Consider the following 23,922-nt stretch of genomic DNA (forward strand, 5'->3'; position numbering starts at 1 on the left):
ACCCTCTTTCCCCTTCCTCTTGCTTCCCTTCCCCTCCTGCCCCGCCCCGGTCCCTGCTTGCCGCAGCCGCTCACCACCACCCCTCGATACAGCTGCATCGCATCTCCGGCTAACTCACACAACATGCTGAAGGTCCCTTGTGCGCACTATTATTCATTCATCGCACTGCCCTCTCATGCTGCCGCCATGCTCACACCACCAGACCCACGCCCTACATGTATGCGAGACATGGGACTTAGGGCGCTGCGACACACGGCAAGCTGTAGTACATACTCGTACTTAGGGAGAGTATGCTACATGTAACAGTAAAATATAGACCAGTGCTTTTCAGCAAGCTGGGTACAAATATTTGTTTAGATCTGACACCCTACACATTACGTGTTCCAGGCTAGACATCATAACGGCATCAGCCTGCCTCAACGTCAAAGCCAACTGCCATTCAAGATGTAATTTAAACCGTAAAAATATGTTTTCCAACCAGTCTTGTCGAGTCCGTGTGAGGAAAGCAAGGTCACAAGCGACCATCATTCTCGTCCTGTTTGTCCGAGGAACTGTTACTCCAATGCTGGGCGGGAAGCAGTACCAGATGGCTCTACCTTTAAGGGCTTAAGGGATTAAGTAACGTTTGGTATAAGGAAGATATTATAGTCTGGTGAATGGGAACTAAAGAATCTCTCTCTCTCGAAAGAAAGAAAAAAAGTTTTGAAGGCATTTCCCACGTCGTTTAGGTGTGGACCACCACACAAAGGGTGCTGCCACCAAGGAGGGAAAACTATCTATATTTGAGTATATGTTGGCCAGGCAGACGTCCAGGGAAAGGGTAAGATGCGGAATGACGGGGACTGGAAGGGGGAATTTATTTGCTCATAGTAATGATGATAGTGATGGAGATGATGGTGGTGGTGATGATGATAATACTTAATAAGAATAGTAAAAACAACAATAATAATTATGATAATAATAAGAATGATAACAACAATAATGCTAACGACAGAAACAACTTAAACAACAACAACAACAATAATAATAATAATAATAATAATAATAATAATAATAATAATAATAATAACAATAATAATAGTAATAACAGCACTGATAATGTTTGCGGTCGGCTGACGTGAGGCAACAGGCATTATCATAACACTAATTCGGCTAAGAGAGTGTGAGCGTAATAAAAGCACTGTTATAATAAACACTTCCTGCGGCACCCCGAGACCTGACCTGACCTCAGATTACATCAAATGAGCAGCCACGTCTAGCTAACAAGGCGCCGGGAGCACTGACTGCCGCTCTTACCTCAAAGGGGAGGCGGGCAGGAGGAAAGAGGTGTTTCATGACTGGGATTTGGAGTGTACTCAGTGTAGTACTTATAGGATGTTTCTCCCAAAAGAGAGAAGGAAAGCCAAGCAGTGAGTGACAGAAGGTACGCAGACGGCTCAGTAAATTTCCAACGTCATGAGGGAGATGCTAGGCTGTGTATTGACCGATGATATAGAAGCATAGTTAGGATTGCCCATGTTAAACCCCTTCACTACTGGGATACATTTTTATCTTGGGAATTGTGAACGAACAGTCAAAAGATTAATGGGCAGAGTCTTCACTATTCTAACCCACATACAAATTTTTGAAGCTGTACAAAATCACCAAATAGTAATCAGAATTAATATGGAAACACGTCATGATACTGAAGGGGTTAAAAAACGAAAAACAATGCTATATTCATAGTTATACTCAAGTCAAGCATCCTGTGGGTGACGCCCCCTTTGTGCACTCCCCGATACCCCCCCACCCGGCCCCCGCCCTCTGGCCCAAGCATAACCTCAAGACTGCCACACAACCTCGCTATCTATTGGCGACCAGCGCGGTGCTCTGGATAACGAGAAAAGAGAAGAGATAAGATAAAAGTTGTTTTGTCAATACTCCCTCTAAAAATGTCGATGGTGCTGAGCCTGAAGTACATATACGTTTCTACTGACCTGCTTTCTTCCTAACACACCTGCAGTAATATGAGACACCCGGCCAGGCATTGGGGAAGGGTGACCGTAGACAAACACCCTTGACCGACACGTGCCTGGCCGTTGCTCTCCCCCGCACTCCACATCCCTGACGTACGCTCGGCCCACAGTGAGCGACGGCCAGCACCCAATACTGCTTTACCAACTCACACCAGCACATTCCGCCGCACCTTCCGCCATCGTGCTCATTACGCTTTAACTAATGATGCTCTGAGGGAGTCGACACCTATGTATTGATTCAGCTAACTAGACACCGCAGCATTCACAGGCCCCCAATCGTAAATATTGCCGGCAGGTGCCACGGATGAGCTCTTCTACCTCCCCACGCTCCTCCTGGTGGAATTTTAACATTTTGGAACATCTCTAAGCTCACCCAAATAGCCCTCTGTCCTTTCCTTTCCTTTCTTCCTCCCTCCGGTCTCTGTTCCCGTCCCTGGAGACTCTGCGGGGAGCATCAACGCACAGACCCCACCATTTCAAGCGTTCTGCCTACTTTTATACATAAGTAGTAATAGTAGTAGTAGTAGTAGTAGTAGTAGTAGTAGTAGTAGTAGTAGTAATAGTAGCAGTAGTATTATAGTAGTAGTGGTGGTAGTAGTAGTAGTAGTAGTAGTAGTAGTAGTAGTAGTAGTAGTAGTAGTAGTAGTAGTAGTAGTAGTGGCAGTAGTAGTAGTAGTAGTAGCAGTTGTTGTAAAATATTAAAAAAGAACGTGTGTGTGTGTGTGAGTGTAGGAGACAACAGGAGAAAAGAGTGGCTATGGGAACTACGAGAGAGAGAGAGAGAGAGAGAGAGAGAGAGAGAGAGGCAGGGGCAGAGAGGGACAAAGTAGAGGTGTGTGTGTGTGTGTGTGTGTGTGGTGGGGAGTAGGACCGGGTGTTGGTTGGCGTTGTCCTGTAGTACTTTGTGACGGGACGGTTAGCCTGCCTCCCCTCCCTGACCCTGAGGTAGTGGAGGTGGTGGTGGTGGTAGTAGTGGCAATGGTGGTAGTTATAGTAGGTAGGGTCGTAGTGGCGGTGGTGATGGTGGTGGTAGTATAGATTGGTGATGAGAGAACTGGTGCACGGAGATAGTGGTTAAGTGTGTGTGTGTGTATGTGTGTATGTGTTGCTGTGTTGCCAAGTGTCAGGTATAAATAAGTAGTATGTATGTATGAATGTATGTATATATATACGCGTACTTCGTTATCTGCTTACCTTCCAACTGCTTCTCTTCTCCATCCATCCCTTCTTTACCTCCCTCCTTCCCTCCCCTCACTTCCTCCCTATACCGGCCGCCCCACTTTAGATATTATTATCCCCCTCCTTCCTTCCCTTCTCTGCTCCCTGAAACAGACTCACCTTCCCCCTTTCCTCCTTCCCCCCTTCTACCTTCCCTTGCCTCCGGGCCGAAGTGATTTTAATGCTGTATGCGAATCTATAGGGAATAAGGCGCCCCTGTTACCACTCTCTCACGACTGCTCCGAGAACCCGCCCCTCGCTGGCCTCCCCCTTCATAGCTCCCTCCGCTGGCTGGAACAAAGTCTCAACCGTGCCGATCATATCATTGCTGTCATGTGCCGTGTTTTTATTTCAGGAAGTCGCTGTATCGGGGCTGGTGGTATGCTGATTGCCGTGTTCCATCGCTCCGGCTCTGTCTTCCTCCCGATGCTAATGTGTGCACGGCGGCGGAGGCGGTGGCGGCGGTGGTGGTGGTGGTAGCAGCGGCGGCGGCGGCTTCGCGGTGTGTGGTAGGTAGCAGGGCGGAGGGTAGGGTAGGGAGGAAAGAAGGAAGGAAGGGAGGGAGGGTGTGTGGGATTTGTAGGGGGAAGGGAATGAAGCAGGCCTGGTTTAGGGGAGGGAGGGAGGAGGGGTGTCCTATTGTGCCGGAAGCTTCGGGTAGAGGAGAAAATTTCTAATGAGAGAGAGAGAGAGAGAGAGAGAGAGAGAGAATTATCAAATGTCGCCATATTGCCATAAGTTCGTCAACATATTTGTACCCTGTGACGTTCTCCGGAGCAATGTCCCTGCCGCCGATGCTACCGCCTCCGCCACTACTGCTGCTCCCCTTGTTGTTATTGTTGTTGTTGCTACCGCTCCTCCTGCTGACTGGCTGCCTCATTTACATTATTCATCGGGAGTCTCGATTCAGCACGTTGGCGGACAAGCCGTCACTGGAGCTGCAAAAGTCGAAAAGTATGATAATGCAGGAGTAACGCCCAGCGCCATTCACATCCCATGGGAGGCTGAGATGGTGTGATGAGGAGACCTAGGGCTTGGCTTGGCCGGATGTAGCCTGGTAAGGATTTGTGACGCGGCCCTCACCACGTCTTGTCTTATCGTCTGAGAGAGAGAGAGAGAGAGAGAGACAGGCAGAAAAGAGGAAGGCAGGCACGTGACGTCACAATAACCGGGTTCTTATTGGGCGAGAGCGTGAGAAGACTGTGTGACGTCACGGATATAAGACAATCATCCCGCCCATAGAGATCAATGTCGCGCGTTTTTAAAGTTAAAATGGATATCCTATTTCAAGGAGAAACTCGCCAGCGGTTTTCTCCATCCAGACAATAAACGATGCGGAAAAAAAAGGATATGAAAAGAAAATACATGGAAAAGATTGCGAACTAGCGAAAATGTAAGTTAGTTATCTCGTTCACAAACATCCAGAAGAAAGAGAGTAGAAGCAAATGCGTAGGGAGCGGGCGGCAGCTGATATTTGGCAAACTAACGCGTCATTGAGGGCTGGCTGGGAATGCTGTTTGCTGAAATTTATTAAAACACACTCACAAACACACACACACGCACACACACACGTAACGATTTATTGTTCCCGTTTCTTTGCTTCCCTTCCCATTGCTTTTCATCGTTGGTATTGTTAATGTTGTTGTGATTCTTTCGCTCGGTCGGGTGGTGAAGGTGAAGTGGCGGTGGTGGTGGTGGTGGTATTGGTAGTGGTGGTGATGGTGGTGGAGCAGCGCCATGATGGAACTGAACTACATAGTGATAGCAAATGGTTTATACTGCGTCTCTCTCTCTCTCTCTCTCTCTCTCTCTGTTTATATTTCAGCTCAGTTAATGTGTACGCATGTTGCTGGATCTGCGTAGGCCGGTGTGTGTGTGTGTGTGTGTGTGTGTGTGTGTGTGACATCTAAATTGCTACTACTACTACTACTACTACTACTACTACTACTACTACTAACTTCAAGCTGTATGATGGTGTTGGTGGTGCTGCTGTTGCTACCACTGCCATTTTTTTTTTTTTTTCGTTTTCTCCTTTTTCCCCAGAACAACACGACATCCGTCCTTATATGCAACAACAACCGTGCGATGAGTCCTGTTTGGTCTTTCATAACAGTTCATTGCCCTTCACCTCAAGAAAAGTGTTGAAAAGTGGACGTCAATCTACTACCACTACAACAACTACTGCATCTCCTATTACTATTACTACTTCTACTTCTACCACCACCACCGCCGTCATCACTTTAGAGTTTAGACAATAGCTCTACCCGTTAACCAGTCCCACCGGCCGCGCCTCTCGTATCAGCAGGTGTGAGGAATCCATAAATATACCTTGGCTGGCTCAACTCCTCGCCTCCCGACACTCACCGTATGTTGTATATGTCTGTGCGTCTGTAAGTACCGGCTGTATAGTACCTTTGCCTCCCTTCGCCCTCCCTTCCCGTCCCGTCCTGTCTTGCTCCTCTCCACACTCTACCGCTACTCTTTATCCGTTATCCTCTTTCTTGTTTCCTTCTCTGTCTCTCCTGTTCCTCCTACTCCCTTTCGCTGCGTTGCATGTGATGGCGACTCACACCCACGCAGTAATGATGGTGCTGGTACAGTGGTAGTCGTGGTGATGATAATGGCATAGTATTATTGCTAGTATTATGTTTACCTCCTCTCACTAACACTCAAGTGAATATGAGTATCCTACGTGGCACACACACACACACACACACACACACACACACACACACACACACACACACACACACACACACACACACAAAAGGAGAACAAAGAAAATTCAATCCCCAGCGTTTAGTGAGTATGTTGATAAGATATAGACAAGCGGGTCACCCTGGATGGATGGATGGATGGATGGATGCACGGCTCTGCGCTGCTAATGAGACCAGCACACACACACACACACACACACACACACACACACAGGTAAATGGGGCCTTGAGGAATGTGCATGGGCTGGAAAGAGGAACAGGGTGGAAAGGTAAGGTCCACTTGTCTGTATGTTTGTGTGTCTGTTACTTCCCAGAAAACCTCACCTTATCGTCGCCGCCATTTTCTCATCCCTCATCGGGACGCGGCCTGAAGCAACGAGGTGCAGCCAAGGAACAGATAAGCGACGGCCAGCACATAGGGCGTGGACCGTGGGGTGAGGGGAGGCGTGTGTGTGGCCACGAGGCTTCTCACCTGGGCCATGTGTGTGTGTGTGTGTGTGTGTGTGTGTGTGTGTGTGCCTCGGGGCTATTGCTCTGCCACTGCTTGTTTTTTTTTTTTTTTTTTTATCTCCGTGGCCGTGTTTTGAGTGGGCTGGCTCTTCCTTCCCGACGCGGTCCCTTGCAGGTGCGTGGGGATTGTTTTAAAGCAGACTTTATGGCGGGGCGATGAAAGGCTTGGGCTGTGTGCGCTGCAAGCTTCAGTGCTGGCTGTTGGCACCTAGAGCGGCGATCAGTGTCACACTTAGTTCAGCCCACTTTCCTTCTGGGGGACATGCTGCGTTCATTCATCCGGTGAAAATAGTGAACGCGGAGAAGTCTTCATTTAAGTCATCATGTGACACGTTGCCATGGGTAAATTCACATTTTGAGCACACGCTCTGTGATCCTCACTGCATGCAGACGGGCGTCGCAGTGTTGATGGCAAGTACTTCAAGAAGACCAGGGTTGGGAAACTTCTTTCGTATAGGATCTTATGTTTTAGTTTTTATAATCTGCAATTGACATCGTGAAACAGTTTCTAAGTCAGCATGGGATGCCCAGCATTGTGGTGTTGCACGTGGTGTGCTGCAAGCGGTGCACCTGTCTGGCAAGCGTGATGCCTCGTGCCTCTGTTACCGATGACAGTTATGTCTCACCTGGGAGAACACTGGTATATTTTATTTATATCAAGGTACCGCAATTAATTGATTAGTTATGATGCATTAGGGACAGGTTCTTATAATGAGGGTGCCCTAGTGTGCCGCGTACGCAGCCAGGCCAGCCACCTGCCCGGTGATGGATGTATGACCGCTATGTACACTTATCCGGCACCACGGATGGGAAATCCCTCAAGACACGTCGAGGTGAGATAATCTTCAGGTGTGACTGATTCCTTTCACGGCGGTGCTGTGCTAGACAACACTACCTCCACTGCCTGCACACCTCCCCACTCACCCATCCCCCATACATCGTGTGTGTGTGAGAGAGAGAGAGAGAGAGAGAGAGAGAGAGAGAGAGAGAATATTACAAGAAGTAGTAGTACATCGTCCACAAAAAGAAAGGCGTCTTTCATAACGTGGAACCTTTGTATCACACTCCCGTTTAGCGGGAATGGCAAAATTAAGATTCCGCCTCAGTGCGGACTCCCACGGTTGTGAGTGTGAGCACTGCGAACCTCTCTGTGCCCACCACGGTGAGCTGCTGCAACATTGCCACTCATACCGCGCACCACCACTCCCCGGGCCTCTGTTAGCCACAGCCTGAGGTTCCTTTGCATTCTGAGAAGTGACCTGCAATGTGATATTCTATCAATAAGAAAGTTGCTGGGATTCTCAAGGTTCCAAATGTTTAGAAAATGGACATCATGTGCTAGAGAGAACAGATCCATCCATACATTTCCTGTCTCTGTAAAGAAAATCTAGCAATTTTCCATTCTGTATCCTAAGAAAGAGATAAAAAAAAAGGTAGTTATCGTTATATCAATCATCGAATATCATTTATTTATTTATACGTTTATCTTTTTATTTATATTTCATATCTATGTATGTATTAGTTTTCTGGTGCCATCTGTTAGGTAACAGTGACAGTGTCTGCACGGAGGTCACGCACATGTTTAGTACGGGTCCGAGGTTCATGTCAACTATTTCTTCTCGTCACCTTTACACACTAGTGACAGCCGCCCTGGGTGCACGGTGCACGGTACACGATGTACATAAAGGACACGTGGATTTCTTTCAAATGAGTACTGAGAAGTTATGGAGTACATAGATGGAACACTACGTACGTACTGAGTCAATATGTATCATTTGAATATATTACACTAAGGCGCAACTCTTCACTCGAGGATTTAATTAAGACGTGGCATTTCATCTCGCTGTACATTTAGCATCTACATGACATTTGTTTATGACCGAGTGCCTATTTTGTATGTTTAGGATAGAGGTGTAATACTTTTGTTTATATTTTTAGGCTTAAAACTAGAAGAAAACTATGACATATTTATTCTATATCCATTCATTTATCATCATTATTTATCATTATTATTTTTCATTTACTTATTTCTTATTATCATTTTTAGTTAATCATTCTAGTAGCTAAGGTGCATAATGTTCTCAAAAACTGCAAATCTCCTGGAAGGGTACATGAACTTATAAAAGATTATAAACCTGTGGTCTACTGTACAGACTAAGAGATGAGACACAATAGATGATTGGGTCTCACTAACATTACTAAAGTGAAAACAAGCAGTACAAAGCAGGCCAAGTAGTGAGCGACACCTCCAACACTAAAGGCGTCCCTGCTTTCTTGTTCTCGTCACACCATCATCGAGGTGTTCCGACAGTGTAAGAAAAGAGTCTACAAGCTGGCGAGACAGGCACGCATGGCAGCAAAACACTGCAACTCAAGGCAGAGAGAGAGAGAGAGAGAGAGAGAGAGAGAGAGAGACGATTACATATTGGGATTACATATCGAACAGTAGCCAAGTGGTCTGGTGGAGCGGCGGTGGAAGGTGGGAAGAGCTCTAGAGCGGCAAAACAATAATTAGTTGGGTCCTTTATGCAAGACAGAGATTGCCATTATGCCCCGTCACCCTCACCCAACACGACAAGGGGCAAGGGCAGCTGTGACAGATAAGGAGACTGATACCAGCGGCCTAATACCGGGGCTGGGTTAGGGTTGGGTGGGGTCGGGTGGGGTATGGTTGCTCTCTCTCTCTCTCTCTCTCTCTCTCTCTCTCTCTCAACACGCCCTCCATTCAGGTAGCGATACTGCCTTGTTATCTTTGTCTGGGAGAAACAAATCCAGGCTACGAGTATGTACAGGGCAGCGTGAGTAAGTGTGTGTGAGAGAGAGGGGCAGTTCATAGATGTTCAACGACAATGTAAGGATAATTGAATAAAAGAGCCACTGTTAACAGCTAGAGGGACAGTCTTCACTAAGCACATTTACGGTGAACAACATAGCTACACATACAGAACCTCTTGATTGAGACTTGAGTATCCACCAAAGCTTACCAGTGTATACTCTCTCATATTCAAAAGAACATCGGTCTCTTACCACTACTGTTTTCCTAAGGCCACAGAGATGATTGGTGGAGTTCTTAAGAGTGTTTATCCTGTTAATGATGTAGACATTTTGTTAATCTGTGCTAGAAACGTAAAAAATAGCCAATCCCATGTAGCTTCAGAATACAGGTCTTAGTATATCGTATTTGTGTCTGGTCACCTCGGTCGTCTGCTGGTCACCTCGGTCGTGCCTGGAAATGCATGAGTGTCTAGCAAGGAGGAGGCTTTCCCGGTGTTTCGTTCACTGACAATGCGAGGCAGAATTCTAAAGTCAGAGAGAATATCCTAATCATCTCTAAGGTCACCTATGCATTAAAAGAGGAGAGACGGCACTGAATATAATCTATGTGTGTGTGTGTGTGTGTGTGTGTGTGTGTGTGTGTGTGTGTGTGTGTGTGTGTGAGTGAGTGTTGTCCCCATCATAAAGACATACTGTCCGCACATCCTTATGGGTAATTCTGTGAAGCTGCCCAGTCTTTTCAACAAGTGTAGTGGACCCTGACAAGTGTTCCATTCTCCCCCGTGAACCCAACGTGCTGATGAGACTCTGTAGTTTTACAGAGAGCAATTAAGACGGTAACGCTGCTCTCTGCAGTTTCTCAAGGACATTCGCACGAACTCTGGTATGGATTTCGACGCCGTGTGCTACAGCAGAAGGAAGACATGCAGGATGGGTGTAACAGAGGGCGCCTAAGACGGAGTGGTACAGTACACTCTGGCGACCACTACTGGGAGCCACAAAGCCCTAGTCTATATATCCTTTCACGACAAGAGCGTACTTTGAAGACCTCAAAGCATCCACAGGAACCATAAAGATAATTTTAATGGAACTATTCATCACTAGAGTAAGGACGCCGTCGTAAAAGCTGCCATGTTAAATCTACGGTCTTGGAGTGTGGCTCGCAGCTGCTGGAAAAGATTATACATAAATATCCACACCCACCCACCCACTCACACACACACACACACACACACACACACACACACACACACACACACACACACACACACACACACAAGAACGAAATAAAGGGAAAAAATTAGATGAAAACGCAATGAGTACAGGAAATGAACGTACAGTTGAGTACATGCAGGCAAGAGTGAACTAAGCAGAGAGGATGAGAGGCGAAGGTGATGCGAGAGGAGCGAATGAGTGTTAGTCGTCTTGTTTCTGTAGGTGACTGTTGCCTAACCGTTATTGAAGACAGTCACACACTGGCGAACTCTATGAGATGAGCGTTACTGCCTTACCATGTTCCCTTCCTATAGCCACTCAATATGCAGTTATACACCAGCTGGTGTATAACTGTATATCAGTTGTTGTTGTTATTATTATAATTATAATATTATTATTATTATTATTGTTCTTGTTCTTGTTCCTGTTGTTGTTGTTGTTGTTGTTGTTGTTGTTGTTGTTGTTGTTGTTGTTGTTGTTGTTGTTCTTATTATTATTATTGTTATCATCATTATTATCATCATCATCATCATGCAACTCTACTTAACGACTCAGAGATAAAGAGGAGTTGGTTTGCCAGTGAAGCATTGTTATAGTGGTTGATGAATCTTGTGCCAGAGAGCAGCAGTGTATTCACAAAACTAGTACAGCATCTTGTTAACATAAGGTGATAGTTAACAAATCTACAGCTAATAGAAAGTTGGATTTGTTCAAAAGTTTGCCAAACCACATGACTTAACCCTTCTAATAATACCAGTCACAAGTGGATGGCAAAGACGCCTCTATGGTGTTTAATCAATAAGCTGTGAACTAGCTTCCTGTCTTTGTGCAGCGAGCAACCACAAACATAGCCGTGTAGAAATGATGTCGTTTTTACTACATCGCTATTGTATTGGTAGTATAGTGGTGGGCAGATAAACAATGCAGCGTGCAGGATGCGTGCAGCTATGTGTGTGTGTGTGTGTGTGTGTGTGTGTGTGTGTGTGTGTGTGTGTGTGTGTGTGTGTGTGTGTGTGTGTGTGTGTGTGTGTGTGTGTGCGCTTCAGGAGGACAGCCTTTGTACAAACAATCTCAGTCTCTGTTGTGGTTGTGCTTTCAGGAATACCCATATATATCATTGATTGCATGTATAATTCAGTCTTGAAGCGATCAACATCTCAACAAACTATCACTTGCTCTTTAAAAAAAAAAAAAAAAAAAAAAATTACTTCAGTGCATGGATTGTAGCGGCGCCAGGTGACTCCGCCCGTGAGGTGTATTAAAGATGATTTATGAACTCAGTGATAGTCCTGCAGGTGTCATCTGAGAGCCGAATCAGTGTTAATTAATGACAGCTCACAGCTCACTCTCTGGTGTTGTTGTGTCATTATACAGTCTGGTGAAGGAAGGGTGTCTGGGAAAACCTACAATATAGGCACCACAATACAGTACGTAATAGCTACAATGTGGTTATCCGGATATCACAGGTGGGCCTCATGACCCTAATACACTATAGAATGTCCTCACACCTGGTAGACTATTCCAGACTCCGCACTTTTGCCACCTACGAACAACACATTACCGCTAGTTATTCCACTAAACCCCTTCAGTACCATGACGTGTTTCTATATTTATTCTGCTTACTATTTGGTGATTTCATACAGCTTCAGAAACTCATGTGGGGATTAAGATAATGAAGACTCTGTCCATTAATCTTCTGGCCTCCGTAAACCCTTCCTAATGTAAATAAAACCGTCTAAATCATTCCCAAAACTCATGATAAAAATGCTTTCTAGTACTGAACGGGTTAATTAGGTCTGGTGCCAACGGCCATCCTACCAAAATATGATCAGCTGAAAATTTAATCCTTAGAATAGTTACCAGAAAGTTTCTGTCTGTGAATCCTCGCCAGGAAATGTCCACCAATATCTGTTTCGCCTGCCTAGGAGTGATAATGTGCCTGGTAGTGTTGGCCCCTGCTCGGGCCCTATTGTGACTGCAGCCGTGTTATGTTGTTCAGACAGTTCTGAGAATATATTATCATTGGTGATACTCGTCTTCGGAGTGAGTGACGGAGGGATGTACCGTGCATAACGCAAATCTAACGAATCTAAACACAACTCTTTTAAGAAGGAGGTTTCAAGACATTTGTCTCTGAATTTTGGCTAATTCTTCATCAATCTTTAAAGGAACTAGCATTTTAAGTCGGCATTTTTTCAATCCTTTTTATGCCCTTGGCTAGTTTCCTTCTTGCATAGATAAAAAAAAAAAACGAATACAGGAAAGACCCAACCTAACTGAACATAACCTTCCTTTAACGAACAAAAAAATAAAACCCAACCTTACCTAACACATCCTAAAAAAGCTAAAGTCCAACATTATTAGTACCTTGACTTTTCTCAAACTAAGAGAAATGAAACTTAATCTAATCTATGAAACCTAAGGAGGCGCTCACATCGTAATGACAAATTGGGTCTTGCATGCACGTCTTGTTTCTGTTATTTGCCTGAGTGTAGTGTTCCTTCTCGTGGCGCTGTCCATACATACCGGCGCCGCACGTTGTCTACACGCGTTATATATAGAAGTTCTCTTAATTATCCTTACGTCCTGTTTGTTGGTGACGAGTTATTATAGAGTTTAGTAACTGGAACACACCACCAACCCACGTCTCTCTCTCTCTCTCTCTCTCTCTCTCTCTCTCTCTCTCTCTCTCCTCATGTCTGCTTTTCCATGCAAGTACTCATATATTCATGGTGCGATATAATATTACACTTACGAAATGAAAAATAATAAGAAAAAAAAAGAAATAAAAGACTTGTCATATGACCCCGTTGACACTGATGTGAAAGTCTTGGCCTGATACCCTCACTGAGACAGACAGTAAGGAGCTGCCTCTTAACTGCTAAGGTGGTCAGTACGTGGTGGTGAGTTGACGGATGCAGGTAGTCAGCATTGATAGCGTTGTGGCTGGCTGGCTCTTTATCACCACTGCACGCGGCACCAAGACACACTTACATGTCCGCCCAAAAAACCTTGAATATAGTTATTGTTTCAGCGTTAGGAGATGAGAGAGAGAGAGAGAGAGAGAGAGTATAAATCTTTTATGATCCATCTTTTCAGTTCTTCTGTTCATCTTACCTAACTATTCACTTTAAAATGTAAGGAAAGTTCAACATGAATCCTACTTTTTATATGGCGACTTATCTATTTGATTACTCATTTGCACCTAATACGAGATAACTCTGATAACACCCCTCCAAAATGAACAAATAAAAGGAAAAAAAAAAAAAAACATATAACATATTTCTCACGTAACACATCCTCCACCAAATTTCTTTTCTCTTCTGGCACAGTAACAAGTAAATTACTCCTTAGATAACTCACTGTCTTTCATTACTATGGTGTGTTTATCAATTCGTCAACTAAAGTATAGGTGGCTCAGGATGTACCGCGAGGATGTGACGTAAGATGTGACGCAAGGATGCCTATAATGCACAGTAGAGGAATGGTTGCCTTGACGCTGACGAGGAGGAGGAGGAGGAGGAGGAGGCAAAGGAGGTGGCGGTAGTGAAGGAGGAGGGAGCGAGGCTATAATTGCTTCTAGGTTTACAATGATCACGATAGAGGCCGCGTCAGCATGTAGAAAGATATGAACTCTAGTGTGTTGAGTCAAGCCTCCAGTGAGTGGGTAAGGGAAGAGCTGTTGACAGGAGGCGAGGGCAAGGGGGTTGTGTGGTGCTGGGGTTAGGAAACACTTAATGGCTTTGGTGATGTCTTACTTCGCTAACTGACAGGCAGCGGAAAAAAGGATACTGAGAGAGAGAGAGAGAGAGAGAGAGAGAGAGAGAGAGAGAGAGAGAGAGAAACACAAGTCAAATTCGTCTTCTACAGAATTACTTAAAGCACTGTGACTGTAATATAAAAATCTTCAAATATATAAGTGATTATGAGAGAAGAAGAAAAACAGGCTCTAACAGTGATAAGACTAATTGAATGGAGTTTATGGTGTAATCAAATCTATGTAACACTCTCTCTCTCTCTCTCTCTCTCTCTCTCTCTCTCTCTCTCTCTCTCTCTCTCTTATAAAACCACGTTATCAGTTAATCAAGGGGGGGAGGATGGGAGGAGGAGAAGGAGGAGAAGGCAGTGGTGGTGGTGAGGAGGGGTGGGGATGTGAGGTAGCTCATGGGCACTATAGCAATGAGCTAGGGGAGGCGGGACGCAGGGAGGGAGGGAGGGACGGGGAACAGTCTGCCCGTGACCCGAGTGGCGGCAGGGCGTCGTGTACACCTCATCGCCTCCAGGTTTTCTCTCTGTTGCCTTCCGCCCTTCCCACACCGCCCTTCCATCTGCAGCTGCCGGCCGGGACACAAGCCATGGATGCTCTAAGGGAATATCTTAACCGTGGGTGTTTCTCCTGTTGTTCATGTTGTTGGGGTTTGTTGTTGTTGTTGTTGTTGTTGTTGCTGTTGTTGTTGTTGCTGCTTTTGTTATGTTATTGTTGTTGTTGTTGGTGGTGGCAGTGGTGGTGGTAATCTCTTTTTTTATTTATTTATATTTATTTATTGGTTGCTTACTTTTTCCAGTCAATTTTCTCAGCTAGTGAGTGCATGTGCACGCGCGATCATGTGTATACTGATAACTCTTATAATCTCCAATCACAAGGAGAGATTTATTTCTCCTCTCTCTCCGTCCCACCTCAAAAGTTGACAGCTTCTCTCCTAACGTATATTACAGAGGCTAAATATTTCCTCTTTAAAACACTCTCACAAATGCTTCAAGTCTGTTAAAGTAAGCAATGCACATTACCGCGAGTGAATCTGTTTACAGCAAATTTTGGTCAAATTATACCCTGATCTAATTTTTAAGAGGAGGTCACACTTGATTGCGTTATTTTTTTATTTTTGTTTGTTTCAATAGATAAACAATTCATGATGCATTTCCTATTTCTTAATCATTCACATGAATCTTACATGAATAGATTATTTTTTCTTTGATTTTATTGGACCACTTCTCCGAGTCGTGTCTCTCTGCGTTTTCCCTTTCACCTTGGCGACTCAAGCAAGAACCGGGACTTTGAGCTTTGAAAAAACACAAACGAGCCATTTACTGCATGAAACCTGATATTGATTGAGATAGCGAAGAGCGTTTCAGAACTAAATCTTCCAGGAAACTGTTAGTCTCCTGCTGATTGCGCTGTCCTGGGGCTGGGGCGTCACCAATACACTGGTCTAGTTGATTATTGTTGTGAGTTTAAAGTTTATTATTCATTGGTGGTCACGAATCCGTTGATATCATTGTGGGGAGGAGCTGCATACCACGGAAACGATTTATTTATATACGTATTCTTATTTTCAATTCTTTTCAGGAATAAGATAATTCACTGTTTAGATCATTAGAAAATAGGACGAGTTATATTTTACACATTTGGTTGGGTGAAACTGTATTTTGCTTTCTTTATTTCTTTATCATATAACCAAAGTAGAATGATTGATGCACTTGTTCATTCATTCATTCATTCACTCATTCACTCATTTATCTATATATCCTTTTTTCTATTTGTTTGGCTGTTTACTTGCTTGTTTGTGTATTCATTGATTTAATCATCTTTGTTTCTTTGTTTATCTTTACGTTCATATAAACTACACATACATGAAACGTTTGTACCGTAACAAGTACAGAATATCAGAAGAGCAGCACAGACAATGCTTGTGTAGCAAGGCAGAGTGGGAGTCACAGCATTCCCCAGGCAGGCACAGTGTGGGTAATGTTAATAGCAACAAGGTCTTCTATGGCAAGCTAACAGCACGTCATCGCATAATAACACTCACATTACCTGTCAGGGGTGGCGACGTGTGGTCTGTGAGGGACGGGGGGAAGGGACGAGACACTTGCTGCCTCAGACAAACACCCACAAGCGACATCGTGCATTAATTAGAAGAAAAAAAAACCTGCCTGTCTTTTTTTTATTATTCATATAAGTATCTAAACCTTGAGGCTGTTTAATATTACCACCAAGATATGGATTACTGTTGCTTTTTTAAACAAGTGTTAACGGAAGATGCAGCAACTCAACTCAAAAGAAACCAGCCCATTTTTTTTCTTTTTTTTCTTTTTACGTAATCTTAACAGACATTAATTTATCTATTTACTTATGCATTTATTTATTCATTCTAGTACTAAAAGCAAGACCAGGATCATAAGTTGTACATAATCTATACCATGAAAGCAGTGCACGTCTTTCATCTACCTAACAAATATTGCCTGCACTGTTCGCACGTAAACACAACACTGAACACTGTCGCCTTGCACGAATCGCCTGGTTGATGCATTGAGGTCCTCGTTGTAATGCGCTTTTGTTACTAGTTTTTATCTTCACCTTGAAACTGTGATCCCGTGAGGCAGGAATCGTGTTACCTGTTTTAAGACAATCGACGTGAGACATGCACCTGATGAATCTTGCAAAATCGTTCATAATATCTTACATTTGTATAAATAATGTAACTATTATATGTTTCCTGGCACTTACGCCGACTTTATACTTAGTTGTTGTTTTCTTTTCTTTAGACTACAGGATATTTTTGGTGGTTTTAGTTTTTATTTACCAGTTTTTATAATGGGTTATAATTGTTTCTGGATACTATTAAGACCGATTTTCCTGTGCACTGTGGTGAATAAACTCTCTATATATCTACTTACCTACCTACTTACCTATCTACCTACCTATCTATCTATCTAGTATCTATCTATTCTATGGGCTTCGTCCTGTAGTGATCAACGCGAACAGTTCTACGTTAAGATTGGTTTTGGTGAAAAGAAAAGAGCTAAACGGGTTTGTCTGACTTGATCAATGCTTATGTGATTATCATTTCGTGTGTGTGTGTGTGTGTGTGTGTGTGTGTGAGAGAGAGAGAGAGAGAGAGAGAGAGAGAGAGAGAGAGAGAGAGAGAGAGAGAGAGAGAGAGAGAGACAAACAGATTTTCCTTGCTTTCCCTTGCAGACGTGGAGGAGTTGGCGGAGGATGTAGAGCCGTGGCTACTGATTGTGGTGACGACCGGAGTGACGCTGGGGTCCCTTGCCCTACTGAACCTATGGCGCAATCGACAAGGTGAGGCACACACACACACACACACACACACACACACACACACACACACACACACACACACACACCCACACACACTTTTGGCATTCATATACCTATATAATGTACTATTTGCTTTGGTGTCACTATAAAGCTATTCCTTGTCTTTCTCCTGTCTTCTTCCCGCTGCCTCTCCTCTCTCTCTCTCTCTCTCTCTCTCTCTCTCTCTCTCTCTCTCTCTCTCTCTCTCGCCCTCCCGCAGACGTGTTGAAGTCAAGCCGGGCGTGGGTGTTCCGCACGCTGCGCTGTATCCCGGCCATCGAGGGGAGGATCAACCGGCAGCTGGAACAGGCGAGGAAAGGTGAGTCACGCCACGGCTGGATTACACATCACGGCTCATTCACACTTCGTTCCTGCAGGACGGGACGACGCTTTATGGCAGGCTTCGCGCTGTCCATCACGTCAGACGTAGAAAAGAGTGTCTTCCTACCTATTATTACATAAATCATAAACTCTTATTCAGTGAGACTACGCATGAGCTTTTTTTTTTCTTTTTTTCTTTAGGAACTAGCATGTCAAGTTGAGCTCACCTGAGTTGTGTTGCTGCAATGAGTGTTGAGTGAGAATCAGTAATGATCGCTAGCCTAATGCCGCTGCTCCAAACACTCAAGTGAGGTAGTGAGACGGTGTAGTGTTTGAGGACGTGTGTTGCCATCCCCGCCCCTTGGCAGAGGGGCGCTGAGTCAGGCATGAGGGCGACACAGCGGGGGAGTGGATGAGTCACACGTCAGACTTCTTTATGTTGTCTGTCTGGGAACACCTGGTGGTCTCCAGTACTGCTTCCGTGCCTTCGTTGTTCCTTGCTAGTAAATGAATGAATAAATGAATGATTGCATAGATAAGAAGTAAGTCATTTGATAGATCAATAATGAATCGGTACACAGAAGACGTAATAAAGCTGGTAGTTACTGTATACAAGGCGTGGGTGATGTGAGATGTGGGCCATGATGTCACAGGGAAGGCCGGGGTCATCGCGCCACGTGCTGGCCACCTGCCTCTGTGTGGCGATCCGTGCCTCCGTCACCTGTATTATCAATATCCTCCACATTCCTTGTTGCAGAAATCGAAAAGAGCATGTTTGAAGTGAAGGACGATAGCGTGGCGCCCCTGCACACCCTACCCCCGGTCGGCTGGTCTAGTGAGGAGGTGATCACTGCCGCCACTAAGGTGCTGGCCATGGGTGAGTCCGGATGTTGTGCACCACTTCTACTTCAGCTGACCACCTTGTTGCATCACCGCTCTTCCGTTCACTGACTGATGTTTGTTGTTGCTGTTGCGTTTTCTCCCTCAACTATATACTGTGTGTGTGTGTGTGTGTGTGTGTGTGTGTGTGTGTGTGTGTGTGTGTGTGTGTGTGTGTGTGTGTGTATGTATGGGTGTGAGTCAGTGACGTGCACAATATCAACAGTCACGACATCATTCTGATTATCGCCGAAGGGGAGCACTTTCCCCCATGCCGCGCCTGTGGATGGAGTGGATGGAGTATCGATGCCTCCTCTGCTTGAATGGCCAGTGCTCTCAGTGCCTCCCTGGCCATCAGCTTGAGTAAATAAAAGCAAAATGAATACAGCTTTTGGTGTCATCATGCTTTTCCTGTAGTGTTTGCATGACTATTTCATTACAGAAAAATAACATGGGATCGTGTTTTTTTCATGTATATAATGCTGCCGTCGTTATTGTACTGAGGCGGTGATCACACGTGGTGACGGCGGTAGCTGTGCCATTTTGGAGTCTACTATAAGCTTAATAAGGTGTCTCTGATGCTGTCTTCACGTATGACTCTCAGTGAGGGGTGTTGCGATACTCACGCTACGCTCTCTTGTTACATGTGTTCACTCTTGTGTTGTCGATGCCAGGTAAATATGACTGGAAGGAAGGTCGTTTATCCGGAGGAGCCTTTAGCGGCAAGGACGATGCATTCACGCAGCTCCTGACGGATATATACAGACGCTACGCTCTCTCCAATCCTCTACACTCCGACATCTTTCCTGGAGTGCGTAAGATGGAGGCTGAGATAGTGAAAATGACGCTTGACCTCTTCCAAGGTGACAAGGACGCCTGCGGCTGCGTGAGTGACCTTGTTGTTGTTGTTCGTATTGTTGTTGTTGTTGTTGTTGTTGTTGTTGTTGTTGTTGTTGTTGTTGTTGTTGTTGTTGTTGTTGTTGTTGTTGTTGTTGTTGTTGTTGTTGTTGTTGTTGTTGTTGCTGTTGGTATAACTGTTGTTGTTCGTGTTGTTGTTGCTGTTGTTATTGTGAAAGAGGAAGGGAACAAACGTGTATGCTGAGAGGAAGACTCAAAAATACTATATAAGCAATAATGAACGTGGTGATTGATGGAAATTCTTTAGTGGTTTGTTGAATGTTCCACGTGTGTGTGTGTGTGTGTGTGTGTGTGTGTGTGTGTGTGTGTGTGGTGATGAAAGTGTTATGATGAGGGAAGCAGTGAGTGACTAGGAGTCTGCTTTAGAAACGACCCAGGAGAACCTTAGTGTGGGGGCATTTGAAGAGTGCGTCACGTAATGCATATATAGGCGCTGTAGCTCACATGGCTCCCCTGCCGTGCCCCAGATGACAACAGGCGGGTCTGAGAGTCTGTTGCTGGCTATGAAGGCGGCGCGGGACTGGAGTCGAGAAGTCAAGGGCATCACTGAACCTGAGATTGTTCTTTGCTACACAGCTCATGCAGGCTTCGACAAGGGGGCCAGCTTGCTCGACGTTAAGCTGCGGAAGGTTAGTGAGAAGATACCTGTGTTGTAGTGAGCGAATAGTGTCATACCGCTCTATGTTCTCTTAATGCCTATATACCATTGATAAACCAACAGTTGTACGTTAAAGATGCTACACTTTTCCCAGGTGGACATGGACCCAGTGACGTGCAAGGTGGATCTGAGGGCCATGCGACGGGCCATCACCTCTAATACTGTTATGGTGAGAAATAGAGAGAGAGAGAGAGAGAGAGAGAGAGAGAGAGAGAGAGAGTGTGTGTGTGTGTGTGTGTGTGTAGACGACAGATTTGTGACTTTAATCCCTTCAATACCATGACACGTTTTCATATTCATTCTGGTTACTATTTGGTAATCTTATACAACTTCAGCTTATGTGGAGATTAAAATAGTGAAGACTCTGGCTGTTAATCTTCTGACCTCCGTAGACCTTTCCTAATGTCAATAAAATGGCCTAATTTTATATAAATTCCACGGTAAAAATGTGTCCCAGTACTGAAGGGGTTAAGAAGGATTTGTCTAAAAGAATCCTCGCCCTGCTGACAGCTGGTGGCCTCAGCGCCGCAATATCCTCATGGCATCATTGACGATGTAGAGGGCGTGGCGTCGTTGGGGAAAGACAAAAACATACCCGTGCACGTGGACTGCTGCATGGGCGGCTTCCTCCTGCCCTTCATGAAGGCTGCGGGATATCCTGTGCCGCCCTTCGATTTTCAGGTGCCGGGCGTCACCAGTATCTCCGCCGACACACACAAGGTGAGTAGAACGGCGCCGGCACACCATTAGAAAACGTCTTTGTTGGTCTCATCTGCTCTGAAAGTAGCAAATAAAACTCCTATTTGGTTTGAAATCATAATAGAGAAACCAATACTATGCAAAGTCACATAAACAATGCCTTTAATGTAATGACACACACCTGCGCCCATCCCCTCTGTCACCAGTACGGACAGGCGCCTAAGGGATCCAGCGTGCTGATGTACCGCAGCAACGACTACCTCCACCACCAGTACTTCGTGACCCCGAACTGGCCCGGTGGCATCTACGCCACCCACAGCATACCGGGCTCCAGGGCAGGCGGTGAGTGCTGGCCAGGGGCGTGTGGTTGGCTTGGCGGCGGCCCCTCTCATCATTACAGCTCCCAGTTTGTCTCTGTCTATATTCACCTTTCTCTGTGTATGTGTCCCACTATTACCGATGCAAATTTACCTATCTGTCTATTCACCTTGGTGTCTTCATTTATCTGGCTGTTCCTCCTGTACTGGTCTATGCATCATGCTGAACTCTTCATTCATGTCAGGGTACACTTAGTGGTGGGCAGGGAGGCGGAGTGTAGGGAAGGGAGGGCCCCGAGTGTTCCTGTCACGTGTGGTGCCTCTGCAGGGCTGGTGGCTGTGTGCTGGGCCTCGCTGTTGTACATCGGCTTCCAGGGCTACACCAACACCACCAAGGCCATCATAGCCACCGCCAGGAAGCTAACTCAACGGTGAGTCATCCTCTGAACCAGTGGTCTCCTGTCACTTGCTGTCCTATACCTTCCTTATATACCAATATGCATGTATCTCTCTCTCTCTCTCTCTCTCTCTCTCTCTCTCTCTCTCTCTCTCTCTCTCTCTCTCTCTCTCTCTCTCTCTCTCTCTCTCTCTCTCTCTCTCTCTCTCTCTCTCTCTCTCTCTCTCTCTCTCTCTCTCTCTCTCTCTCTCTCTCTCTCTCTCTCTCAGGATGAAAGAGGTGCCCGGGGTGGAGATATTCGGGGATCCCCTCACCTCCATTGTCGCCTTTAACACTACTGAGGTGGATATTCTCAAGGTCGGGGACGTGCTCTCTGGCCGGGGCTGGCACCTCAACTTCTTGCAATACCCGCCGGGGTAAGACGACCTACATCTATGTATGGGGATGAGTGTTGGAATGAGTGGGCTGTTGTATTTTTCCTCGTAATTAGATACTGGATTAAAATGAAGAGATGAATTCCTATTGAAAAGCTTAATCACATGAACTGCCCCAGGGAATGACGTTTATTTATATCGCTGTGTTTTATTTTCATTTGCACAATGTTGTTCTCTCAGTCTGTCTTAGTTCCTCTTTCCCTTACTCCTGCCTCTCCTTCAGCCTGCACGTGTGTCTCACCGGCCTGCACGCCAATGACGCCTTCGTTGACGGCTTGGTGCACGACCTGAAGGAGGCGATAACAGAGATTAAGAACAACCCTTCTACTCTCAAAGGCGTTGTAAGTCTCTCTCTCTCTCTCTCTCTCTCTCTCTCTCTCTCTCTCTCTCTCTCTGCTTTAACATTAACCATTGTACTTCCTCCGTCCTGCCTGCTTCTATATAACTGACAAGCAAACTTTAGCAGTAATCTTAAGCCAGCAACGTTTGGCTCTTTCAAGCAGCAGTAGTTATCTTCCACCACCACCACTACCACTCTTCTCTCACCACGATCCTCTGCCCCGCCCACACCCACAGGGCAAGGTATATGGCACGGCGGCGGCCATCCCGGACAAGGCACTGGTGGGCGAGGCTGCCAAATTGTTCCTTCAGTGTTACTATGACACTCTACCGGACCCAGCCTGAACCAGCGACCCATCTGTAGCCAGTGATACTCAGACAACAAGAGGAAGTCAGGGTATACCCATTAATCATTACCCCCGTCCCACTAGGCAAGGCAGCGCAGGTATTTCTAAAGCCTCAGTAGCTAGCTATTGTAAAGTTTCCTCCAAGCCTTAAGGTCACAGAACATTACATGGTGTCAGCTGGGCTCGTATTCTCAAACACTTGTGTGCTTCACCTCCACTATTTCAAAAGGCCTTATTCAAATTTACTCAAGTTTTTTTTAAGGTATTTTTACGTTTCTAGAGGCAGATTGACAATATTTTTGCATTATTAAGTGGAGAAACACCTTTGAAAACTCCGCTAATCATTTTTGTGGCTTTTGAAAATAGTCGGGGTGAGAGAGTAGAGCGTTTCTGAATACGGATCCTTGCAGCTGTGTCCATTGTTGTTTGCTTACCTCGCATGGAGCTTTACGATCGCCTCTCCTCATTAAACTCTTCACATGAAGGAAAAAAAAAAAAAAATGCTTGTACGTTTACAGATGAAATAATGTTTAGAAGGTTCTTTTTTTTCATGGCATGTAATATATAAATGAATGAAGGATATATGTAACTGTTTAGCAGTGAAAGTATATTTACAATATGAGTTATACGGAAAAAATAATAGATAAGTATTTATATCCAAGGTTCGATCCAAAAGCAAATATTCTCTTGATATATTCTTTTTATCAATTTATTTACATTCATATTATACAGAATGCAGACCTTAATCCTCAATGTTGTTCTTCAATCTGTTATGTAAAAGCTACTGGGTGTGGCTGGCGAACCATCATAACGTGATAATTTCTGCATCCTTGACCGGGGAAAACCTATGATCAAACATTAAAATATAGACTGCAAAGATAACAACATCGAAACTTACTATCCCCAAGAGAGAGAGAGAGAGAGAGAGAGAGAGAGAGAGAGAGAGAGAGAGAGAGAGAGAGAGAGAGAATTTCAAACAGCTCGAGCCTAGCCTTGTCTGGAAGCCTAGCGGTGGTAGGCTGCACAGCTTCACAACTTCGTCGTCACTACTGCTTTGA

General features: G+C 45.1%; 1 protein-coding gene across 2 annotated transcripts; it reads left to right on the plus strand.

The window, feature by feature from the left end:
- The first annotated feature begins 7,214 nt into the window (after window positions 1-7,214).
- LOC123504653 (sphingosine-1-phosphate lyase-like) lies at window positions 7,215-23,749 on the plus strand. Of its 2 annotated transcripts, none has more exons than XM_045255385.1 (13): window positions 7,215-7,293; window positions 17,430-17,537; window positions 17,776-17,874; window positions 18,634-18,753; window positions 19,430-19,641; window positions 20,141-20,302; window positions 20,426-20,500; window positions 20,842-21,051; window positions 21,237-21,372; window positions 21,676-21,778; window positions 22,014-22,160; window positions 22,402-22,519; window positions 22,755-23,749. In XM_045255385.1, exons 1-13 carry the CDS (start codon window positions 7,230-7,232, stop codon window positions 22,860-22,862), a joined length of 1,662 nt encoding a protein of 553 aa, XP_045111320.1. In that variant the 5' UTR covers window positions 7,215-7,229; the 3' UTR covers window positions 22,863-23,749. The 2 variants fall into 2 exon arrangements, with proteins under 2 accessions (XP_045111320.1, XP_045111321.1); XM_045255386.1 differs by lacking the exon at window positions 7,215-7,293 and adding an exon at window positions 14,668-14,833.
- The last annotated feature ends 173 nt before the right edge of the window (window positions 23,750-23,922 follow it).

This window comes from Portunus trituberculatus, chromosome 16, assembly GCF_017591435.1.
Source record: "Portunus trituberculatus isolate SZX2019 chromosome 16, ASM1759143v1, whole genome shotgun sequence".
NCBI lineage: Eukaryota > Metazoa > Arthropoda > Malacostraca > Decapoda > Portunidae > Portunus > Portunus trituberculatus.